Source organism: Astyanax mexicanus, chromosome 5 (genome assembly GCF_023375975.1).
Source record: "Astyanax mexicanus isolate ESR-SI-001 chromosome 5, AstMex3_surface, whole genome shotgun sequence".
NCBI classification, from domain to species: Eukaryota; Metazoa; Chordata; class Actinopteri; order Characiformes; family Acestrorhamphidae; genus Astyanax; species Astyanax mexicanus.
The window spans coordinates 148,059-169,197 of NC_064412.1; the positions used below are offsets into that span (position 1 = coordinate 148,059).

Below are 21,139 nucleotides of genomic sequence, written 5' to 3' on the forward strand. Positions count from 1 at the left end.
CATAAAACCGGCCAATCAGAGAGGAGACACCTCACAACTTAAAGACCTGATGCCCTAATGCCAGATATCACGGGACAGCTGTAGAGGTCTTTTTGAGTCCATGCCTTGAATGGTCAGATGTGTAAGCAGGTGATGGCTAAGGGCTAATTGCTAAAGGCTAATGACAGTTAGCTTAGCTAAGCGCATTAAAGAACTGAGGATCCTCAGCTTCTCACTTCTGAGATAATACTTCACAATAAGAGTCACTATTAACCACAGTAATAATAAACATTAATAAACGTTTCAGTAAGAGATGAACCTGCAGTGAAACACAGATCTTAGTGCAGATACTTCTTTATAAAAGTATAAACTTTTATTTTATTTTGTGCACTCACACTCGCGCACTCACACTCGCGCACTGACAATCACCAGCCTATTGGGTCCAATCTGGGCAATGACAGACCGGCAACAAAGGGCTGGAGAGGCACTTTCATGTGCAGCAGGACGGGATGTGGGATAAAAGCCTCAGAGAGTCAGAAAATTGAGAGGCTGAAGAACAAAGTGGACAAACGCATTTTAGATCTGAGATCCTGAATTAATTTACCACAGAAAACAGGGGATGTTTTTGGGGGATATTTTGGAGGGAGATAAAAAGAAGGTTGTAGCTGAAAGAGAGGAACACATGGCTCCCTTCATTCGGACTGAGAGAGCCCCGCCCCCCCGCCCGGAGGTGGAGCCTGGCCGAACGGAAACACTGATACATCAAGGTGCACAGCGACACGCAGCCGGCTGCTCCGCCCCCCCCCAAACAATCCCCCCAACACACCCCAACACACCCCTAACCGCCCCCCAACACCGCCCAAACACACCCCAAACCCCCCCACCCCCAAAAAACAGCAGAGAGCTCAGAGAGCCTCTATAGAGCCGAGGCCTTTCAAAAAGAGCGAGAGAGAAAAAGAGGAGAAAAGAGAGAACGCTCTTCCCTTTATTCCCCCTCTACACACACACACAAACACACACCACCTGTACACACACACACACACACCGCCTCTACACACACCTGTAAATACTGCATGATTTAATTCACCTGTAGCAGCAGCACTGAATAAAAGCTGAACTCACTGATTAAGAGGTTTGTCTTAAAACTTCTGTCCCTTCAGTCGATGTTTAATCATGAAGAGATAAAAAAAACACTTCATTAAAGAATCAGCATAATAGTTAAAACTGGCTTAAATGAACCAGAATGTTTATTGATTATTGAGTATAACAGTGCATAATGTTAAAGTATCAGAATTCTGTCGTCATGGTGATCCTTTAATTACGATCTTTTTTTATTTTTTACACAAATCAATAAATGAAGTTTGATCTCTCAAGAAAACTAAACATTTCCACACAAATGACTCCATGTACGATAATTCTCTGGAAATATATAACACTGCACAACGGGTGCAATTTTGCAATTTGGTAATTTTTAATAAATTATATAAACTGGTTGAAGTTTATCTATAATTACGATATATTGCCCTTCCCTACTGTGGGGTTCATACTTTCCTTTTGGGTCTTAATTTTTAATAAATAGTAAAAAAGCTCATATTTTCATTTGTGTTAGATTTTCAGCAGAGATGTGTAAAGTGTTTGTGTAAAAACATTATAGAACATTATTAATATTGCTCCAACAAGATAAAATTATTAATAAAACCAAAAATGTTGTTCTCTGCTCTCTGTAAATCTGATCTGTTCTTTTCCACTGATAGTGAATAATAAAGTGCAGCATCAGTGCCGTAATGAAGGGCAGCATGAATAAGTCCATTAGTGCTGAAATGGGGAAATAAACAACTTTTTTGATTATTATTTTGGAACATTTGCAAAGAAATGATAATGTAATAATTACCCCAGAATATCGTGTTTATTAGGCTTTTGTCAGATCTAAACTACTAAACATCTAAAAATGTCCTAAAGTTTGTGGAAACCTGCTGTAAAATTAAGGCTATTAGCCGGGAGGTAACCTCACTTTGATGCAGTTACAGCATCATATTTTATAAGAAGCCTTTATACTCGTCATTAAAACATGGCTGTGAGGATGATTTGATTGAATTTATCATCAGTAAGTTCAGATACTAATACTGAACAATTAGATCCATCTCTCTAAATCAGAGTAACGGTACTGAATGAAGCTCCATCACTGCAGAGAATCTCACAGCTTTAAACCCCTCAGACTCCACTTTTCTAATGATTTTAAATTAGATGAATGTATTCTGTATTAGAGCTGATAAACTCGGCATTTTCAACTAATCGTTAATTAGTAGCACAACACAAATTACTGTGGACAAAAACACAAAAAGTGCCCAATCACAACAGATTTCACATTTACTCACTAAATATCAGCACCTTTCACACGCAAAGGAAAATGTTCTGGACATTTAAAGAGCATTTAAATCCCATATTCAGCTGTTTCTCTCGTTTTAAACCAATAGTGAAAACTAGGAACAGAAAGCAGGTATGGAGGATATGGCAGAAATAATCGTTGACTAATCAATTAATCGAAAAAATAATCTGCAGATTAGTCGACTACTAAAATATTCATTAGTTGCAGCCCTACTCAGAATGAGATGTATCTGGATACTTTTGGACTTTTATGTAAATATATAATAAACACTAATACTGTCTATCTTCACGTCCAGTGCTTTAATGATCAGTTTTTACACAGTTCTACAGTAAACCCGTATCTGTGAAGAGGTTATTTTAGATATAGATGTTAAACTCTCGTTTTACCAGCCGAGCACTGATTCAGGTGGAGTTGTGAACTGGTGTCGGCGGTGCGACGCCGCAGTGCAGCTCAGGTGCTGCATTAAGCTCCTCTAATAACATCCAGCTCTGCAGAAGTGATGACAGTTCATACAGTAATCTAAATTAACCCGACTAATGTGCAGCGCAGCCATGAGCCATTTCTAAATGCCGAGGCGACTTATCATAGCTGGAGTGAGCTGTCATCTCTTCATGAAGCTCAGCGATTTATGCCAACCTCCCACCACATCCGCTACATCACCATCGCCGGGCAGGGACCGGCTTCTTCGCGAGCTCCAGCTTACAGAAAACACAATCCGTCTCCGACCCAAACGCTGGAATTCATCATGTCTGCTCTCCGACAGCCAGATGAAGACCTCTCTTTAAAACACTGTGAGGTAAAATGACCTTCTTTCACTGTAAAACAATAAAACAATAACAGAGTATTTCTCCTCTCATTTAAATGAGGCTTCGTGTCTAATTGTGTTTAATAAAGAAGGAGCTTCTGGGTAAAAAATCAGCTCTCAGGAAACACTTAATAAAATACTATTAGAGCTTAGAGATATTCAAATCTGTTCACCTGCTTATTCATGCAATTATCTAATCAGCCAATCGTGTGAAGGCAGTGCAGTGCATGAAATCATGCAGATATGGGTCACCAGCTTCATGTTATGATCACATCAACCATCACTTTAAGTGAAGAATGAATGCTGGTGTCAGAAGAGCTGATGTAAGAATTTATAGATCTACAGAGATTCACACTGTAAATAATTCAGAGTTTTTACTCAGAATAAAGAAAACTCATTCAGCAGATCTGCAGACAGAGACTGGTCAGACTGGTCAGAGCTGACAGAAAGGCTACAGTAACTCAGATAAACACTCAACAACTACAGTGAACAAAAAAAAAAAAATTCAGGATGCACAACACCTCCAACCTAAAGGTGGAAGCAATACAAATTCTGTTTACAGTGTTACTAATAAAACTTTAAATCTATACAGCTTGAAGTGTCACTGTGTCAGAAATATATCCTAAACATCTGATTTAGAATCGTGCTGATGCTTCACTCACTAATAATAAGGACAGTTGTGTCTGTGTTTCACACTCTGTGCTGAGACACTGTAACTGCACTCTGTAACTTTAGTGAAGCAGCACAAGAGTTTTCTCCAGAACTGTGTAAAACTGCTTTATAGAGTCATATTACTGTAAAATCCTGTAATATTACACTGCCTCTATTAGATACCATTTCTATATCTATATCTCTCAACAAATGCATGTGAACAGGGTTCAATTTTTTACTGCAGTAAAACTGAATAATATTCAAAACTATAGATATACATAATGCTGCTCTGAGGTAGTTTATAGTTTAATTTCTTCTACTGATAACGGTGTTCAGGTGGGTCTACATACACCTGTGGAGTCTGAATAGCTTGAGCATACATGGTCATTAAACAGTTAATAACATTAGAACTGATTTAGATTGATCATTTGTAATGGAAATAGGAAATAAGTTCAATTCCTTTTAGCACAGCAAACTAAAGACTATTCTAATGATAAAAATATATATCAAAAATATAACATATATTTCAAATTTTCCTGTATCAGTATTACAAAGAATTATAACATTTGTGTTCAGATTAAAAAATGAATTAAATATGATTTTTATTATAGTAACCCTCTGTTATTATTTATATATAGCAGCTCCTTCTCCGACACGGGTTTGGGTTGTATGAGGAGTGAATGCGGCGCGAGAGCGAGAGCGCGAGTGCGTTTGATGGCAGACTCTCGACTCTCTGAAAGAGAAACTACACACTCCTGCTTCCTTCCTCCTCCATTCAGGTCTGAAACCCCTGCAGCTTAAAGGAGTCTTTTCAAACCCCCGGTTTCTTTGGGACGCACCACTTGACTCGCATCAACTCAGTTGGCATCACATCTAACGCTTGACTGAGGGAAACTTCAAGGACAGGAAAACTTTTAGGACTTTATACCTCGCCGGCATCGTCTGATGATTACAGTCCATAAAATCCGTTTCATGCTCACGACCTTCACACCGCCTTAATGTCTTTCATCTCTGTTTTTTGGGGCAGAAAAAGAGAAAAATAGGTTTTAAGCCCCGACTGGAGAAAGACCAGCTGTTATAAACTACAACAGCATTTATTTTAACACTATCCGCTTAATTAAGAAGCATTTACACTCTTAAATCTCCAGCTTTTAGCATGAAGAGTTTTACTGCTGCGTGCGGCCATTAGATTGAATCTTAAAGATGATTAATCTGATTAAGCTAATAAAACACTGATTACTCAGCCCTGAAACAGAATGGAGCAAATAATCGCATATTTATGACCTCCACATTTACCACACGTTTCTCTATATGAACAGATGCATATGTATATTAAAACTCTATGGAACATGAGAAAATGTTTAATATTCAATATTTTTAAGTGCTTTTGTGCTTTTATTATTTATTATTTTATTATACAAAAATAAGAAACTCCACACTGTCCACTAGTGCTGTAATAATCCTGTACCTTCAACTTCCAACACAAACAAAAGAGAAAGAAAGAGGAGAGTCGAACCCAAAGAAATATAATAACTGGAACTGAGTCCTGCTGAAGATAATCACACATAAGAAACGTGATTAAGGCGCTGAGTGTCTCTCTCTCACTCTTTCTCTCTCTATTAGTCTCTCTCTCTCTCTCTCTCTCTCTCTTTATGTCTCACTCTCTCTCTCTCTCTCTCTCTATTAGTCTCTTTCTCTCTCTCTCACTCTCTCTCTCTATCACTCTCTCTGTCTCTCTCTCTATTAGTCTCTCTCTCTCTCTTTCTCTCTATCAGTGGAGCTTTAATTAAAACACCTCGACCAACCCAGAACTCAATTACCACATTCAGCCTCTCGCGCTTCGGCGCATCACCACTACTATTCCTCTCATTTCCTGTTCAAGCTGTTCAATATCTGCACAATCAAACACACACACACACACACACACACACACACACTCAGAGATATATATATATACAAATACAGAAGTGTAATTTCTTGAAGGACAGCAGAAATATCTCCTCTATTATTCTGCTCTCCTGTTCCGACCTCTGTGACCCACCAGGCCGGTGGAGATAAGAGGAATCGGCGGTAATTACTCAGTTGAAGGCCGTGACAGAATATATCCAACTATTCAAATACAGAAATTAATAAATAAATGGACAACTAAACATGATTTAAAATATTTATGAATTTCAAAAAGACACACATCTGCTGGCTGAGCGTGATTGGCTAAAAATATAAATGTGAATGTGTTTTATTAATTATTACATTATTACTGAGATAATGATGCTGGATGACGAGGTCAGATCATCAGGCAGGTCCTGTGAGGTGATTCTTGTTTCAGTAAATAAAAAACGACCCAAAGGAAGAACAACCAGCGACCCAGTGATGAGATCATCAACCTGATGCTCAGCGAAGCTCCTCCCACCTCACAACCCGACCTGATGATCTGCTGCTCTGATCACTTTAATCCAGATTAAATCAACTGATTTTCATCAGGAAGCTTAATTATTGATATTATTGATATTTTTACTGATATGAAGTGAAGTTAACTTTTAACTGATATACGCTGATATTAGTTTATAGAGAACTGTGCAGAACTTTAGATCTCTTCACATTATTTACAACCATCTCTCATTCAGAAGGAAGTAGAGTTGAGATGTTGAGATGTTGAGATGTTGAGATGTTGTGAGCTTTTTTCTGGATTTCTCCTGGACGCCTCCAGCAGGCACTCCAGTAAATCTGTTCAATTCCAGCAGCAGATCACCTGATTTACCATCAAACCATCTGCTGAACTATAAATAATATAGAGAATCTGGAGATAATTTAATGAACACAGTGATGTAAAATCACTTTTCCTCTGAATTTTATTTGTATTTATATTTATATTAATGTTTATCAGAAATGAAACTATTATAACACTGGTCAGTAGAAGAGTCACGCAGCAGCGATGACAGTCGACGCTCTCGCGCTGATAAACGCTGACCTGAGAAACCACTTAGCATTTACATCACGCTCTTGCGCGCCGCCACTCACTCCTCCACGAACTTCTCCTGCATTCGCCACCAAATTAGAAAAAATCCCGTCTCATAACATCAGCTGCCCTTTAAATTATTCTCTTGAACCCGCGCTGCTCCATCACGCCGCCGAGTTAATTAAGCTACAGCGCCGGTAATAAAGAAGATGGATGGTGCGCGAGAGCAGACGCATGCTCCGCCCGCCGACGACAACTCAAGCCCGTGTAAGAGGTCAGGAGTCCGGCCGATTGATGGATCCGTCAGCCAATCGTCTTCATGTGACAGTGGACGTCCCGGCGCCCCCCCACCTTTCCTCCAAGAACTGGATTGTTCCTGCCCATGGGGTTCATCATCTACAGCCCCAGGGGGGGGGCGGGGGGGCATGGACTTGTTGTGGATGTAGGAGCGACCGGTCGATTTCGCCGTCAGTCGAGAAGCTCGCCGTGAAACAGAGTCCCTCCTACAGCAGCTACTGATCAGATCAGACCAATAATCCACCAATCATCAACCAGCTTCACTCATCCGGCCTTTTACTGACGGAACCGACCGACAGCAACGCGGTAAAACCAAAACCAGCATTTTCACCCATATTATTCACCCCTACTCTAAAATCACTCAGATCATAATCGAACATTTATTAGTACAATTATATTCAAAGTAAAAATAATAAAATGTTGTTCTTTTAGTGCAGCTTCTTTCCATTAGTATTCTAATCTTCTGATGTTCAGAGAGAGAGAAATAGACATATAAAGAGAATGAGAGAGATAAAGAGAGAGACAGATAAAAAAGAGAGATAAAGAGAGAGCGAGAGAGAGAGAAATGTAAAGAGAGTATTGCCAGTGGGGTAACATTTCTATTTTGATGGCGTTATCTGTAAAGCCATGTTGCCACGGATACGTGTACTATGTCACATCCGCTGTGACCCCACCCCCCGGTGTGCCCCGCCCCCCGCGGTGCTGGTGCAGAGATACGGGATGCTCACAGGCGAAGGTGAGGCTGGCCTCTCGGCTGACGATGGTCCCGAAGCTGCTGGAGGCGAGACACTGGTAGACCCCGGCGTCCTGCTCTTTATTCAGACGACTGATTCTCAGGTTTCCTCCCGACAGGCTGTAGTGAGAGCTGGGTTTAGGACTGAGCACCGTGCCGTTCAGCTTCCACCTGAAACACAGTTTAATAAACACATTTCACTGGGGGTTCTGTATTCTGTATTTTCTATGTTTAATGTTTTTCCTGATTCTTTGTCCTGTAATCATGTTTCTGTAAAGCTGCTTTGTGACACCGGTTGTAAAAAGGCTATACAAATACATTTGATTTGATTTGATATAAAAACTATTCCACTAATCAATAATCACATTCACACTGTGTATAAAATAATCATTAATAATCACATATTTACAGGGTTTGTCAGATTCTCGCCCTGTTCCGTGTCTTTCCTGGTCTGTTTGTGTTTTTATCTTGTCCTGTATCTGTTGTCCTATCCATGTGCTTTCTTTCTCCTTGTCTCCGTCTTCAGTGCTCCCACCTCTGTTCATTTGAAACTCCTCCCCCTCATTACCTGTCCCCAGGTGTTTCCTGTTTCCTTTTAAGTTCCGTATATATAGCCTCTTTGTTTCTGTGTTCCCTTGTCAGTTATTGTGCGTGTTCAACGTCAGGTTGCGTGTGTGTGTGTGTGTTTGTGTGTGTGTGTATTGTCTTTATTCTAAACCTTTTGGTTTATTGTTTTTTTTTGTTGTTGTTGTTTATTAATAAATTACTTGCTATTGCGTCTGATCTCTGCGTCCTCTCCTTGCTGCTCCTGACAGGGATTTAATTTGACAACAATGGAATTGTAACACTGCGAGAAAATTACTGTAATGTTAGTGTAATGCAAATGACATTATTTAGAACTAACAGATGTGTTCAGAGAGTGTGTACCTGTAATTAACTCTATATAACTTTATAATAAACCAAATAATCATCAAAATAACGTTAGAAATAATAAACTGGTCTAGATTTGTAAGAGATCTACAGTATTTATAGAATCTGCTTCTGATGTTTATTACAGGAAGCTGATCTCAGTTCAGCTGAGCAGAAACAGCAGATCGATACTGCAGACTGGGATTTTTACTGTATATAAATTATATACTGATAAAGAAATCATTAAATCTTTCTGCATATTTTAAGTTCTTATTCACAAAACTGAAGCAGCTCAAGACTGAATATTAATCTCATCTCCACACGTCTGCTGTCCAATCAGAGCCAAGATCTTCTGGCCAAAAAAGAAGAAAAAAGCTGAATTTATGATCATCCATCTTATTCAACACCCAGTCAAACAGCATCAAACTGGAGTTTAATCACGGTGCAGCAGCAATTAATACCAATAGCCGCGGTGAAATCCCGGCGGCCGGAGCTCTACAGAGAGCTGGGTGATCACCGCAGGAATTCTCCGTGATCAGTGGAGGATATAATTCATTTATAACCCCCCCTCCCCCTCCATACAGCCTTATTACAGCAAACAAGCTGAAAAAAATCAATATCTCCAAATTCCAGACCGACTCTGCTCCGGCTATAACTCATCATAACTCATCATAACTCATCACTCATATATAAAGACCTGATCCTAAATATCACATCTTTATTCTGCCCCATCCACAGCGCCCCCCCCCCCCCCCCGCCCAGAGAACAGGTCTTTATTATAAATCATAACTTTATACATTTATTATAAATCATAACTGACATTTAGATGTTCACAAGATTTACCCATTAGTTCAACTCCAAATAAATTCTGAAGTGAGAAAATTAACCACACGACTTCTGCTGACCTGAAATCAGCGTTAAATTTACCTAAACAAAAACTCCATCTCCATTTACACAGAGCTACGCTCCACAGCCGAGACACTCAAAAACACCTGACCTAAAAACACACACGACACACCGGAACAGCCCTCCGTACACCAGTCTTATTAATCACCACTGAACAATAATTCAATACCCATATTTATCACAATAGAAATTATTTGAATAATGATGATATACTTGTAAAGACATTTTTGATATTTTAAAATCACTCACACCTGTCAGAAACCTGCATTATTAAAACAATATATTACCCATTAAATTTTCAGCTTCATAACTGAAGAATAGAATAACACAGATTTCATATCAAACAGCAGAACTTACTGTATAACTTTAATTTATTAACTATCAGTGATTATTCCAGCTCAAAACAACAGTTAGCATCACCAGTTAGCTGTTAGCCAGCTCCATTGAGAGGTAATTAGGGTTATGTCGACGTTCTGAGCTCAATAACTAACTTTTGGTAAAAATATATAAATTATGTTGATATTTTCAGCTTATAATGTAGAAATGTGTGTAGTTACCCTTTAGGATGTATTTGATCTCCTGAACATGTTCTCTGGAAAGTGTGAGCATGGTATATAATAATTTATAATGTTTATGTGAATTAAGCTACATAAAACTGTATTAAACTGGATTAGTTTTGTAAGAGATATACAGTATTTAAAGCATCTGTTACTGACTGATGTTCATATCAGAATTATATCACACTAACTGATTAAGAAATATATTGTGATATAAACTGTGGCTCTATTATTAATATTGATCAGTGTTGAGCTTTAATTTAACTGGTATAAGAGTACAGAGTTAAACTCATATCTAGCAGTGAAGTGATGATAACTGCAGGATGAAGAGTTATATCTTTATAAATTAGTTACAGAGACGTTCATCACAAAACACTAAATCAGCTGATCTCAGTTCAGACTCGTTATTAATAAAGATGAATATTTATTAGATTCAGGCTGTGTTTCCTGCTGAAAGTCTCAGTATTGGGTTTGGTATTTAGAGCCGGGTTTTCTGGACCTGCTGTGAACTGAAGTGTTCAGATCAGAAAAGCTTCATTCAGTAAAAGCTCCAGTGGATCTCCAGGTTCCACCTCTGACTACTGATTAACTGAACCGAGGTCAGCTGAGGAAACTCAAACCCGCCAAAGAGAAACGATATTCTGATATGGAATACATGACAAAAAATAATGATGCAGACTAATTACTGATTCTACTAATTCAGATATAGTATTCTTCTACAGACGATACTACTAGCCAATCAGATCATCAAGTTACATTACAATAAAAAAGATCTCAGTCACAGGAAGCTGCAATTCCTTGTTCAGGCTGCTTCCATGCTTTTTTTGCCAATTCTAATTCTAATTTCTAATCCAATAACTGGATACCCCTCTCAAGAGTGCATCTTTCAGCTCTTACAAAAAGTAGCTTTCAGCACTGGACAACACTGCAGCATCTACCCAACATTTCATAACAATCAGTTAGAAACACAGCACACACAACCCATACAGAAAACCATACAATAATAACACAATAAATCTACCTGAAACACTTTATAACGCTAGGAAATATGATAGCACCTGCTTAGCATCCAATAAGCAATGTCATAGCAACCCCCTAGATTTTTTACCCTACTGACTGTGTAACTGATATATAACAGAACCACTCTGTTTATCACTTCTCTACTTCTGTTCAGTATTTAAAAATGTTTCTGTATTTCTCTCTGTTTCTCAGTAAATTCCTCTTTTAGTCTTTTTCAGTTTTGGTTTCTGAAACAGAGAAGCAACAAAAAAAAGCAGAGAAATGATGGGAGTTCTGCTGTACGCAAATTGATTAAAAACGCAGTGTTTAGGCCTGTGCACCAGTTTTGTGCAAAATTAAAGCATCTTATTTGCATCTGAAACAGGCAAAAAGGACAAAACAGCCACAAATAAATAGTTTCATACATAAACAAATTAAAGCATCAATTTAAGGTCCAGTCCTCACATGTTCAGATCATTTAAAAATAGATGATAAAAACACCAAAACAGCCCCAAACTTGTGATTATTCCAGCCCAGTACATGGTGTCTCACAAAATCCCTACAGAAGCAGCATAACGGCCAAAACAGACCTAAATACAGCGCCGAGCTAAAGCACATCTGTAGCAACAATTTACTCACTGTGTTTAAACAGCAGGTCTCTAAAACACTCAAAACTCATAAATAAAGTAAACAACCACAGATTTCTACACTCACTGCTGATCAGGAGATCTGAACCGAGTTTATTAGAACCTGATTTTAGTCTCCTGAAACAGAGAATAAAGCTCCTGATGTCTTTACTGCAGGTGAGGACAGAGTCTTAAAATAAACTAAAAGACTAAAGTAAAGCTGGAAATCATGACAATATTTTATTGTATAAGCCATCCTTTAAAGCATTCATATCAGTGTTGGGATTTTGTTGAACAATACTAAGAAATATATTGTGATATTAAATCTTGTCTGTATTGTTACAGTAAAGACCGTTGCTTCAGACGAGAATAAAATATGAAAGTTGTAGAATGTGTGTAAAGAGGCTCTGGAGACTCTGGTAGTTGTAATTTACACACTGTTGTTAAACTTCAGTTACACTGTGGTTCTGCTTTAACCTGCAGAGACGGAGGTTTTTGTGTAAAGAGGTAACAGACTCCAGCGTCTCAGAGCCGCCGTGTTTCTCACGCTCTTAATGGAGATGGAATCAAACCGGCGGCGGGTCAGACGGGTTCACGTTTTACAGTTTGTCACAGCGATGAGGAAAAACAGGATATTCTGCTTTAAAACAACTGAATTTCAGCAGAACAGCAGTAAGAAACAGTAAGACTGAACTGAACACAGAATCACAGATATTATAACATCTGCTCACATCCAGAAAACATCTGATACAACGCTAAACCACACACTGCCTTCATCACAACAGCACAGCTTCAGAGAGTCCGGCTTCAGACCAGAATCATAAAGGAGAATTTCAGTAAAGAAGATCCTGAACTGAATAAACATTTCTCTCCAAAAATGCCCCTAAAATCTGCTCACCTCACTTTAAAGACATTTACAGAATGCTGTTAAAGAAGGGATTACAGAATCAGAGTTATCAAAATATTAATCGTTCACTGTTTAAATAGAATAATTTATTTATTATTCAGCTTTATTTGATGACATGAATTCTTAATTATGCGTATTTCCACATACATTAACCAGACTTCCCACACCCCCTTTACTGGATTAGGATGTTCTCTGGATGTTAAAGGCAGGAACTTTTATTTAGAAGAATTAAACACAGCTTTAGACTCGTTTCATCTCCATCAATAAGCTTTTCAACAGATTATGAAGAATGTGATCAGTGTGGTCCAACTTTCCACAATTTCCATTTAATAATGTTTTACTGTGTAGTAAAACCACTCCAGATGATTCAGAATGCAGCAGCACGTCTGGTCTTCAACCAGCCAAAACGGGCACATGTCACCCCGCTGCTCATTGAGCTCCACTGGCTACCAGTTGATGCTCGCATCAAATTCAAAGCTCTTACAATCGCCTACAAGGTGATACAGAACAGGCTCCTTCCTACCTGCACTCGCTCCTGAAGGCTTACGCTACCTCCCGGCCGCTGCGCTCCTCCAATGAACGTCGCCTCGCTTTACCAAACAAACATTCACACAAAGCAATCCAGACTGTTCTCATACAGAGTTCCCCAATGGTGGAACAAACTACCTTCTACTACCAGATCAGGAGAATCTCTCACTATCTTTAATAAACTCCTGAAGACAGAGCTCTTCAAAGAGCTCTTACTCTCCTAACACCTCTAACTAACTACCTTCTACTACCAGATCAGGAGAATCGCTCACTATCTTTAATAAACTCCTGAAGACAGAGCTCTTCAAAGAGCACTTACTCTCCTAACACCTCTAACACACTAACTACTTCTAACCCCATTTCCTTCTTCCCCTCCTTCACTTCTCTATCCTATTATTCCCCTTTGACCTCCTTTTATCCCTATCCAAAGATAAACGCGAGGTAAACGCGGTGGTGTGCTAGCCAGGCTAAAGGCTAATGCTAACCGCCCCCCGATTCCGTCGCTTTTCCTGTCTAATGTCCGCGCTTTGGATAACAAACTGGACCTGCTGCGGCTGAGGATGAATGTTTCTGAGGAGATGAGGAACTGCGCTGTGATTTGTCTCACGGAAACCTGGCTGAATCACACCATGCCGGACTCAGCCTTCCAGCTCGCCGGCCGGCAGCTCTTCCGAGCGGACCGCAGCCTTTTATCTGGAAAATCCCGGGGGGGGGGGGCGGTTTGTGCGTCTACATAAACAAAGGTTGGTGCACAAACTGCGTGTTGGTAAACAGCCACTGCTCCGAGGCGACAGAACAGCTGACTGTGAAGTGTCGCCCTCACTATCTGCCTCGTGAGTTTTCGGCGGTGTTCGTGATTGCTGTTTACATAGCACCGGATGCTAATGCTAACAACGCGCTGAAGGAGCTCCATGACAACATCAGCTCGCTTCAGAACAAGCATCCGGACGCGTTCTACGTGGTAGCGGGGGATTTTAACCACGTAGAACTGAAGAACACGCTGCCGAGGTTTTACCAACACGTGAACATCCCAACGCGAGGTAATAATACGTTAGACCGCGTTTATTCCTCCGTGAAAGACGCTTACAGGGCATTCCCGCGCCCCCACCTCGGGCTTTCAGACCACATCTCCATCATGCTGGTCCCCGCATACCACCCCCCGCTGCGACGCTCCAAACCCACACAGAAGACCATCACGGTGTGGCCCAGTGACGGCGACGCTGTGCTGCAGGACTGCTTCGGCTGCACAGACTGGCAGGTCTTCAGGGATGCTGCTGAGTGTGAGGGGGAGCTGGATCTGGAGGAATACACATCTGCTGTTCTTGGGTACATCAGCAAGTGCACTGAGGATGTCACTACCACCAAGACTGTGACTTGCTACCCCAACCAGAAGCCCTGGCTGAACGCAGAGGTGCGTTCTCTGTTGAAAGCCAGGGATGCTGCCTTCAGGTCTGGAGACCCAGACGAACTCAGAAGGGCTAGAAGAGAGCTGACTGTTGGAGTTAAGAGGGCAAAAGCTGCATATGCTCAGAAAATCCAGGGACACTTTTCCTCCCAGGATCCACAGAGCATGTGGAGGGGCATCAAGTGCATCACGGACTACAAATCCAACGCTGCACAAAGCTCCAAAGACCCATCCCTGCCTGAGGCTCTCAACAAGTTCTACGCCCGCTTTGAGAATCCTGACACCCCCCCCAGCACCAGACTCCCACACTCACCAGGAGAGGAGCCCCTCAGCGTGACACCAGCAGAAGTAAGGAGAACGCTGAGAAGGATCAACCCCCGAAAAGCTGCTGGCCCGGACAACATCCCCGGACGGGTGCTAAGAGACTGCGCAGACCAGCTCTCGGACGTCCTGGCCGACATTTTCAACGCGTCCCTCATCCAGGCAGCTGTCCCCACTTGCCTGAAGACTGCCACCATCATCCCAGTCCCCAAGAGCTCCGCAGTGACAGGTCTGAATGACTACCGGCCAGTGGCCCTCACTCCGATAGTCACAAAGTGCTTTGAAAGACTGGTTCAGACCCACATCAAAGCCACCATCAACGTCACTGTGGATCCACACCAGTATGCATACAGGAAGAACCGATCCACAGAGGATGCCATCTCCTCCGTGGTCCACACTGCCCTCACCCACCTGGAGCAGAAGGATTCCTACGTCCGTATGCTCTTTGTGGACTTCACATCCGCTTTCAACACCATGATTCCACAGACCCTGATAAATAAACTCTCCTCACTAGGACTGAGCTCTTCGCTGTGCAACTGGGTCCTAGACTTCCTGACCAACAGGCCGCAGTCTGTGAGAATTCACAACATCTCCTCCCCCACTATAATCCTCAGCACTGGCTCCCCTCAGGGCTGTGTGCTGAGCCCCCTCCTGTTCACACTGCTCACATATGACTGCTCACCTCTCCATCCAGGCTGTCATATTGTGAAGTTTGCAGACGACACAGCAGTGGTTGGATGCATCACAAACAGAGATGGGTCCAGCTACAGGCAGGAGGTGGAACACCTGGAGGGTTGGTGCAGAGAGAACAACCTCTGCATCAACGTAAAGAAGACGAAGGAGATGATTGTGGACTTCAGAAGAGGCCAGCATGCCCACCTCCCCCTGCACATTGGAGGATCTGCGGTGGAAGTGGTCGACAGCTACAGGTACTTAGGGGTGCACCTGAGCAGCAACCTCACCTGGAGCAACAACACCTCCACTCTGGTCAGGAAGGCACATCAGCGGCTCTACTTCCTCAGGAGGCTGAGACGAGCTGGACTCGGGAGCGCAGTCCTCACCTCCTTCCACAGATGTGTGGTGGAGAGCGTCGTGTGCTCCAGCATCAACGTGTGGCATGGAAGCTGCTCTGCTGCAGACAGGAAAGCACTGCAGAGGGTGGTGAAGGCTGCACAGAGGATTGTTGGAGTCAGCTTCCCCAGCACCATGGACATCTACACCTCCAGATGCAGGAAGAGGGCCACCTGCATCAGGAAGGATCCCACCCACCCAGCACATGCACTTTTTGTCCCGCTTCCCTCAGGACGGAGGCTGCGGAGCATCAAGTGCAAAACAACCAGACTGAGAAACAGCTTCATTCCGGAAGCTGTAAGACTCTTAAACTCCACTTAACAACACACTGCACTGACACACAAGGACAAATACTGCACAAACACGGTCACTTTACCCGCACTGAGACACTTTATTTTCTACTGCTCTAATTCATTTCATGCTGCTATAGCACATTTGCACTCTGGACTTGTTGTTGCAACCTGTCTACTCTTTCTATTTATTTCATTGGGGTATTTATCTTTAACTATTTTGTATATTCTATTTTTATTGTATTCCTTTATTGTACTTTTATCTATATATCTATTTAATAACAGCTCCTGGGTGTAAACTGGATCGTGAGATCACAATTTCGTTCCACCTCATGTACCACATAAGATGCGAATGACAATAAAATCTCCTTGAATCCTTGAATCCTTTTACCTTTAAACTTATTTCACATTGTACTTGACTATTGTAAGTCGCTTTGGACAAAAGCGTCTGCCAAATGTAATGTAATGTAATGTAATGTACTGTATTTTCTCAGAGCTGAATGAAGTTTTCAACACATTCAATACTTTGATTATGTTTCAGCAAAAATCAGATGAAAGTAATTTATTTGTTCCTTTGTTTATTTTTTAGTGAAATTTTAATAAATTACAGACTGAAAACAGAAATTATGTTGAACATAAAAATGTACTGAATATCTACAAGCATGGTCTGGTGGTTTGAGCGCTGAGTTATTGATCACAGGTTTGTAGATTCCACTGATTCAATTAAACTACCAGTATTGGACCCTCCAAGACTTTTCCTTTAATAAGAAAAAATGATACATTTTCATTGTCATGATATTTGCAACGAATCCAATAAACCTTGTCTGGAACTGGGTTTCAGATGTTCAGTCTCTAAGCTGGTCTTTGAGAGTCACTGTAATTTATCTAAACAGAACCAGCACAGGTTGAGCTGTTCTGTTTCAGCAGGGTAGATTCACTGTTTTACAATGATAAACAAATAAATAAATAAATAAATGAATACAGAAGATAAACGGCACCTGAATCATTAAATGCTCCATATGTCCTGCTGTAAAGCTGCTGTTCTGTGAACGGGTCTGAGGGCCACGTCTTCTTCAAGATGGGATGTAATAAGATGAAGCAGCTCGTTGCAGCTGAGCCTCTTCGTTTACTCAAAACATGCTCAGTGTGATCATCTTCAAACCTGATATCATAAAACCATCTGGATCCAGAGAGGAGAGACGCTCGGCGGTAAACACAATAAAATCTCAGATAAAACACCCAGCTGTGTTTATTCAGACGCAGAACCTCAGGTTCTCCTCCAGAGACTCCTCACCAGAGGTTCTCCTCACCAGAGGTTCTCCTCCAAAGGTTCTCCTCCAGAGGTTCTCCTCCAGAGGTTTTCCTCCAGAGGTTCTCCTCCAGAGGTTTTCCTCCAGAGGTTCTCCTCCAGAGGTTCTCCTCCAAAGGTTCTCCTCCAGAGGTTCTCCTCCAGAGACTCCTCACCAGAGGTTCTCCTCACCAGAGATTCTCCTCCAGAGGTTCTCCTCCAGAGGTTCTCCTGCAGAGATTCCTGAACTCGTTCAGCAGATACCAAACAGCAGCGAGCAGGTTAGGCTCGTTAGCTAAACCCGCTAACAGCATGGTAACGGTAGCGGCGGCGAGGTTGAGCCGTTAGCCGTGTAAAAGCTTCTGAAAGTGATGGAGTTCAGAGACGCCCGGAGGAAGACGTTCAACGCAGGCCAGATGATTCAGCCGAGCTGACAGGAAACAGGAAGCAGCTGATTAGCTCCTCCATTAGGCAGCTCGATCTGAGGGGAGTAAATGGACCTGTCTGGCCGGAGCACCTCAGCTCCAGAGAGGAGAACCGGATTGATCCTCTAAAGAGAGAACATTCTTAACTATTGATAAACTAATGAAGCATGTGGTCAAAAAACCACCGTCCTATTAAAGCAGTGTTTCTGAGGAGCAGTGAAGCCAGAGAATAAAAAAAACCTACACTATACTACACTATACTATACTACACTATACTACCCTACACTATACTACCCTACACTACCCTACACTATACTATACTACACTATACTACCCTACACTATACTACCCTACACTACCCTACACTATACTATACTACACTATACTACACTATACTACACTATACTACCCTACACTATACTACCCTATACTATACTATACTACACTATACTATACTACACTATACTACCCTACACTATACTACCCTACACTATACTACCCTACACTATACTACACTATACTATACTACACTATACTACACTATACTACACTATACTACCCTATACTATACTACCCTATACTATACTACACTATACTACAGTACACTATACTACACTATACTATACTACACTATACTACCCTACACTATACTACCCTACACTATACTACCCTATACTATACTATACTACACTATACTACCCTACACTATACTACCCTATACTATACTATACTACACTATACTATACTACACTATACTACCCTACACTATACTAACCTACACTATACTACCCTACACTATACTACACTATACTATACTACACTATACTACACTATACTACACTATACTACCCTATACTATACTACACTATACTACAGTACACTATACTACACTATACTATACTACACTATACTACCCTACACTATACTACCCTACACTATACTACACTATACTACACTATACTATACTACACTATACTACACTATACTATACTACACTATACTACACTATACTACCCTACACTATACTACCCTACACTATACTACACTATACTATACTACACTATACTACACTATACTATACTACACTATACTACCCTACACTATACTACACTATACTATACTACACTATACTACATTATACTATACTACACTATACTACCCTACACTATACTACACTATACTATACTACACTATACTACCCTACACTATACTACCCTACACTACCCTACACTATACTATACTACACTATACTACACTATACTACACTACACTATACTACACTATACTACCCTACACTATACTACACTATACTATACTACACTTTACTACAGTACACTATACTACACTATACTATACTACACTATACTACAGCACACTATACTACACTATACTACCCTACAGTATACTACACTATACTATACTACATTATACTACAGTACACTATACTACACTATACTACCCTACACTATACTATACTGCACTATACTACAGTACACTATACTACACTATACTATACTACACTATACTTTACTACAGTACACTATACTACACTATACTACCCTACACTATACTACACTATACTACCCTACACTATACTATACTACACTATACTACAGTACACTATACTACACTATACTACCTTACACTATACTACCCTACACTATACTACAGTACACTATACTACACTATACTACCCTACACTATACTACACTATACTACACTATACTACCCTACACTATACTACACTATACTACCCTACACTATACTACCCTACACTATACTATACTACACTATACTACAGTACACTATACTACACTATACTACCGTACACTATACTACCCTACACTATACTACACTATACTACACCACACTACACTACAATAGAATACACAACACTACACAAAGAGCCGGAAATTAATCAACCATCATATCAGATCACAGGTTTTTCTATTACTTAATTATTAATAAATGATATTGATACATGTTAACATGAGACCTGATCACCTAATCAATAAGAAATCAGTTCTGCAATATCTGTTTGAATAGCAATTTTAAATATATATATATATATAATCTAGAAGCTGTAAAATATAATCTAGATAATCTTCAAACAGCTTGTTTCCAAAAAAGACCAGCAGATTAGAACATTCTGAGGATCAGGTTCTCAGACAGGGATTAAGTGATTGGTGCACAGTGTGGAAATGCTCACCTGTAAGAAGGTGGAGGTGGGGGTGGGGGTAGAGGTGGAGGTACGGGGTGGAGGTTGGGGTGGGGGTGGAGGTGGGGTGGTGCACAGTGTGGAGATGCTCACCTGTAAGAAGGTGGGGGTTGACCTTGAGCTTCACAACTAAACACCACCTCCCTGCTCTTCTCCATAGAATCCACCGGGAACACGATGCTGCCCGGCTGCTTAGTGAAGACAGGACCCTGCAGGACCCTGTCCCCTGAGAGAGAGAGAGACAGAGAGAGAGTGAGAGAGACACACAGAAACAGAGAGAGTTAGTAAACTCCTCCTCCGTTCCGTTGGTCTGTAACAGAGCGAGTGATTGGTGATTGGTGTTTAGTGGTCGAACACCAGCGAACCATTAGAGACAGAAAACCACAAGGAGACAAAACATATCAATTAATTCCAGTTGGCACTTTCACCGCCTCACCGTCTCAACGTCTCTCCGTCTCTCCGTCGCTTGGCGGATCGTTGGGGACGGAGACTCGGGTTCAGAAGCTATTTAGATGGTAATGGGATCGCTGTTGATTTATACTGAACAACATTTAGCCGCTGCTCTGACATCTGCTTTTCGTCAATTTGCGGTGCGTTTCTCACAAACACCACAGGATCAGCCAACATGTGGCCAATTAGAGCTGCGGTCTGAAGCTCGGCGCTGCGGTTTCTGAGCTCTGTCTGAAATGACACACTGGAGCTTCTTCTGCAGGACGAGACGATGCTGATCTGTAGGATTTTACTCTACATGATCTGCAGTATCTACTCAGCTTTCTGATGCTCTGAATTCAACACACAAACTAAACAACCGTTAAATAAACTAGTCCTTCAGAATCACCGGGGCTCAGTATTAAACTCCTGCAGCAGCAGCAGGGGGTTAAA

The 21,139-nt window shown here is 41.2% G+C and overlaps 1 protein-coding gene across 1 annotated transcript in view; it reads right to left on the minus strand.

Annotated features, from left to right (window-relative positions):
* The window catches only part of cntn4 (contactin 4), a 151,090-nt gene that overhangs the window by 71,910 nt on the left and 58,041 nt on the right, over positions 1-21,139 (minus strand). Inside the window, exons 3-4 of the mRNA XM_049479461.1 lie at positions 20,351-20,483; positions 7,803-7,978 (exon numbers count right to left, since the gene is read on the minus strand). Of these exons, the coding sequence (XP_049335418.1) occupies positions 7,803-7,978; positions 20,351-20,483 (309 nt within the window). The remainder of the gene's footprint in view (positions 1-7,802; positions 7,979-20,350; positions 20,484-21,139) is intronic.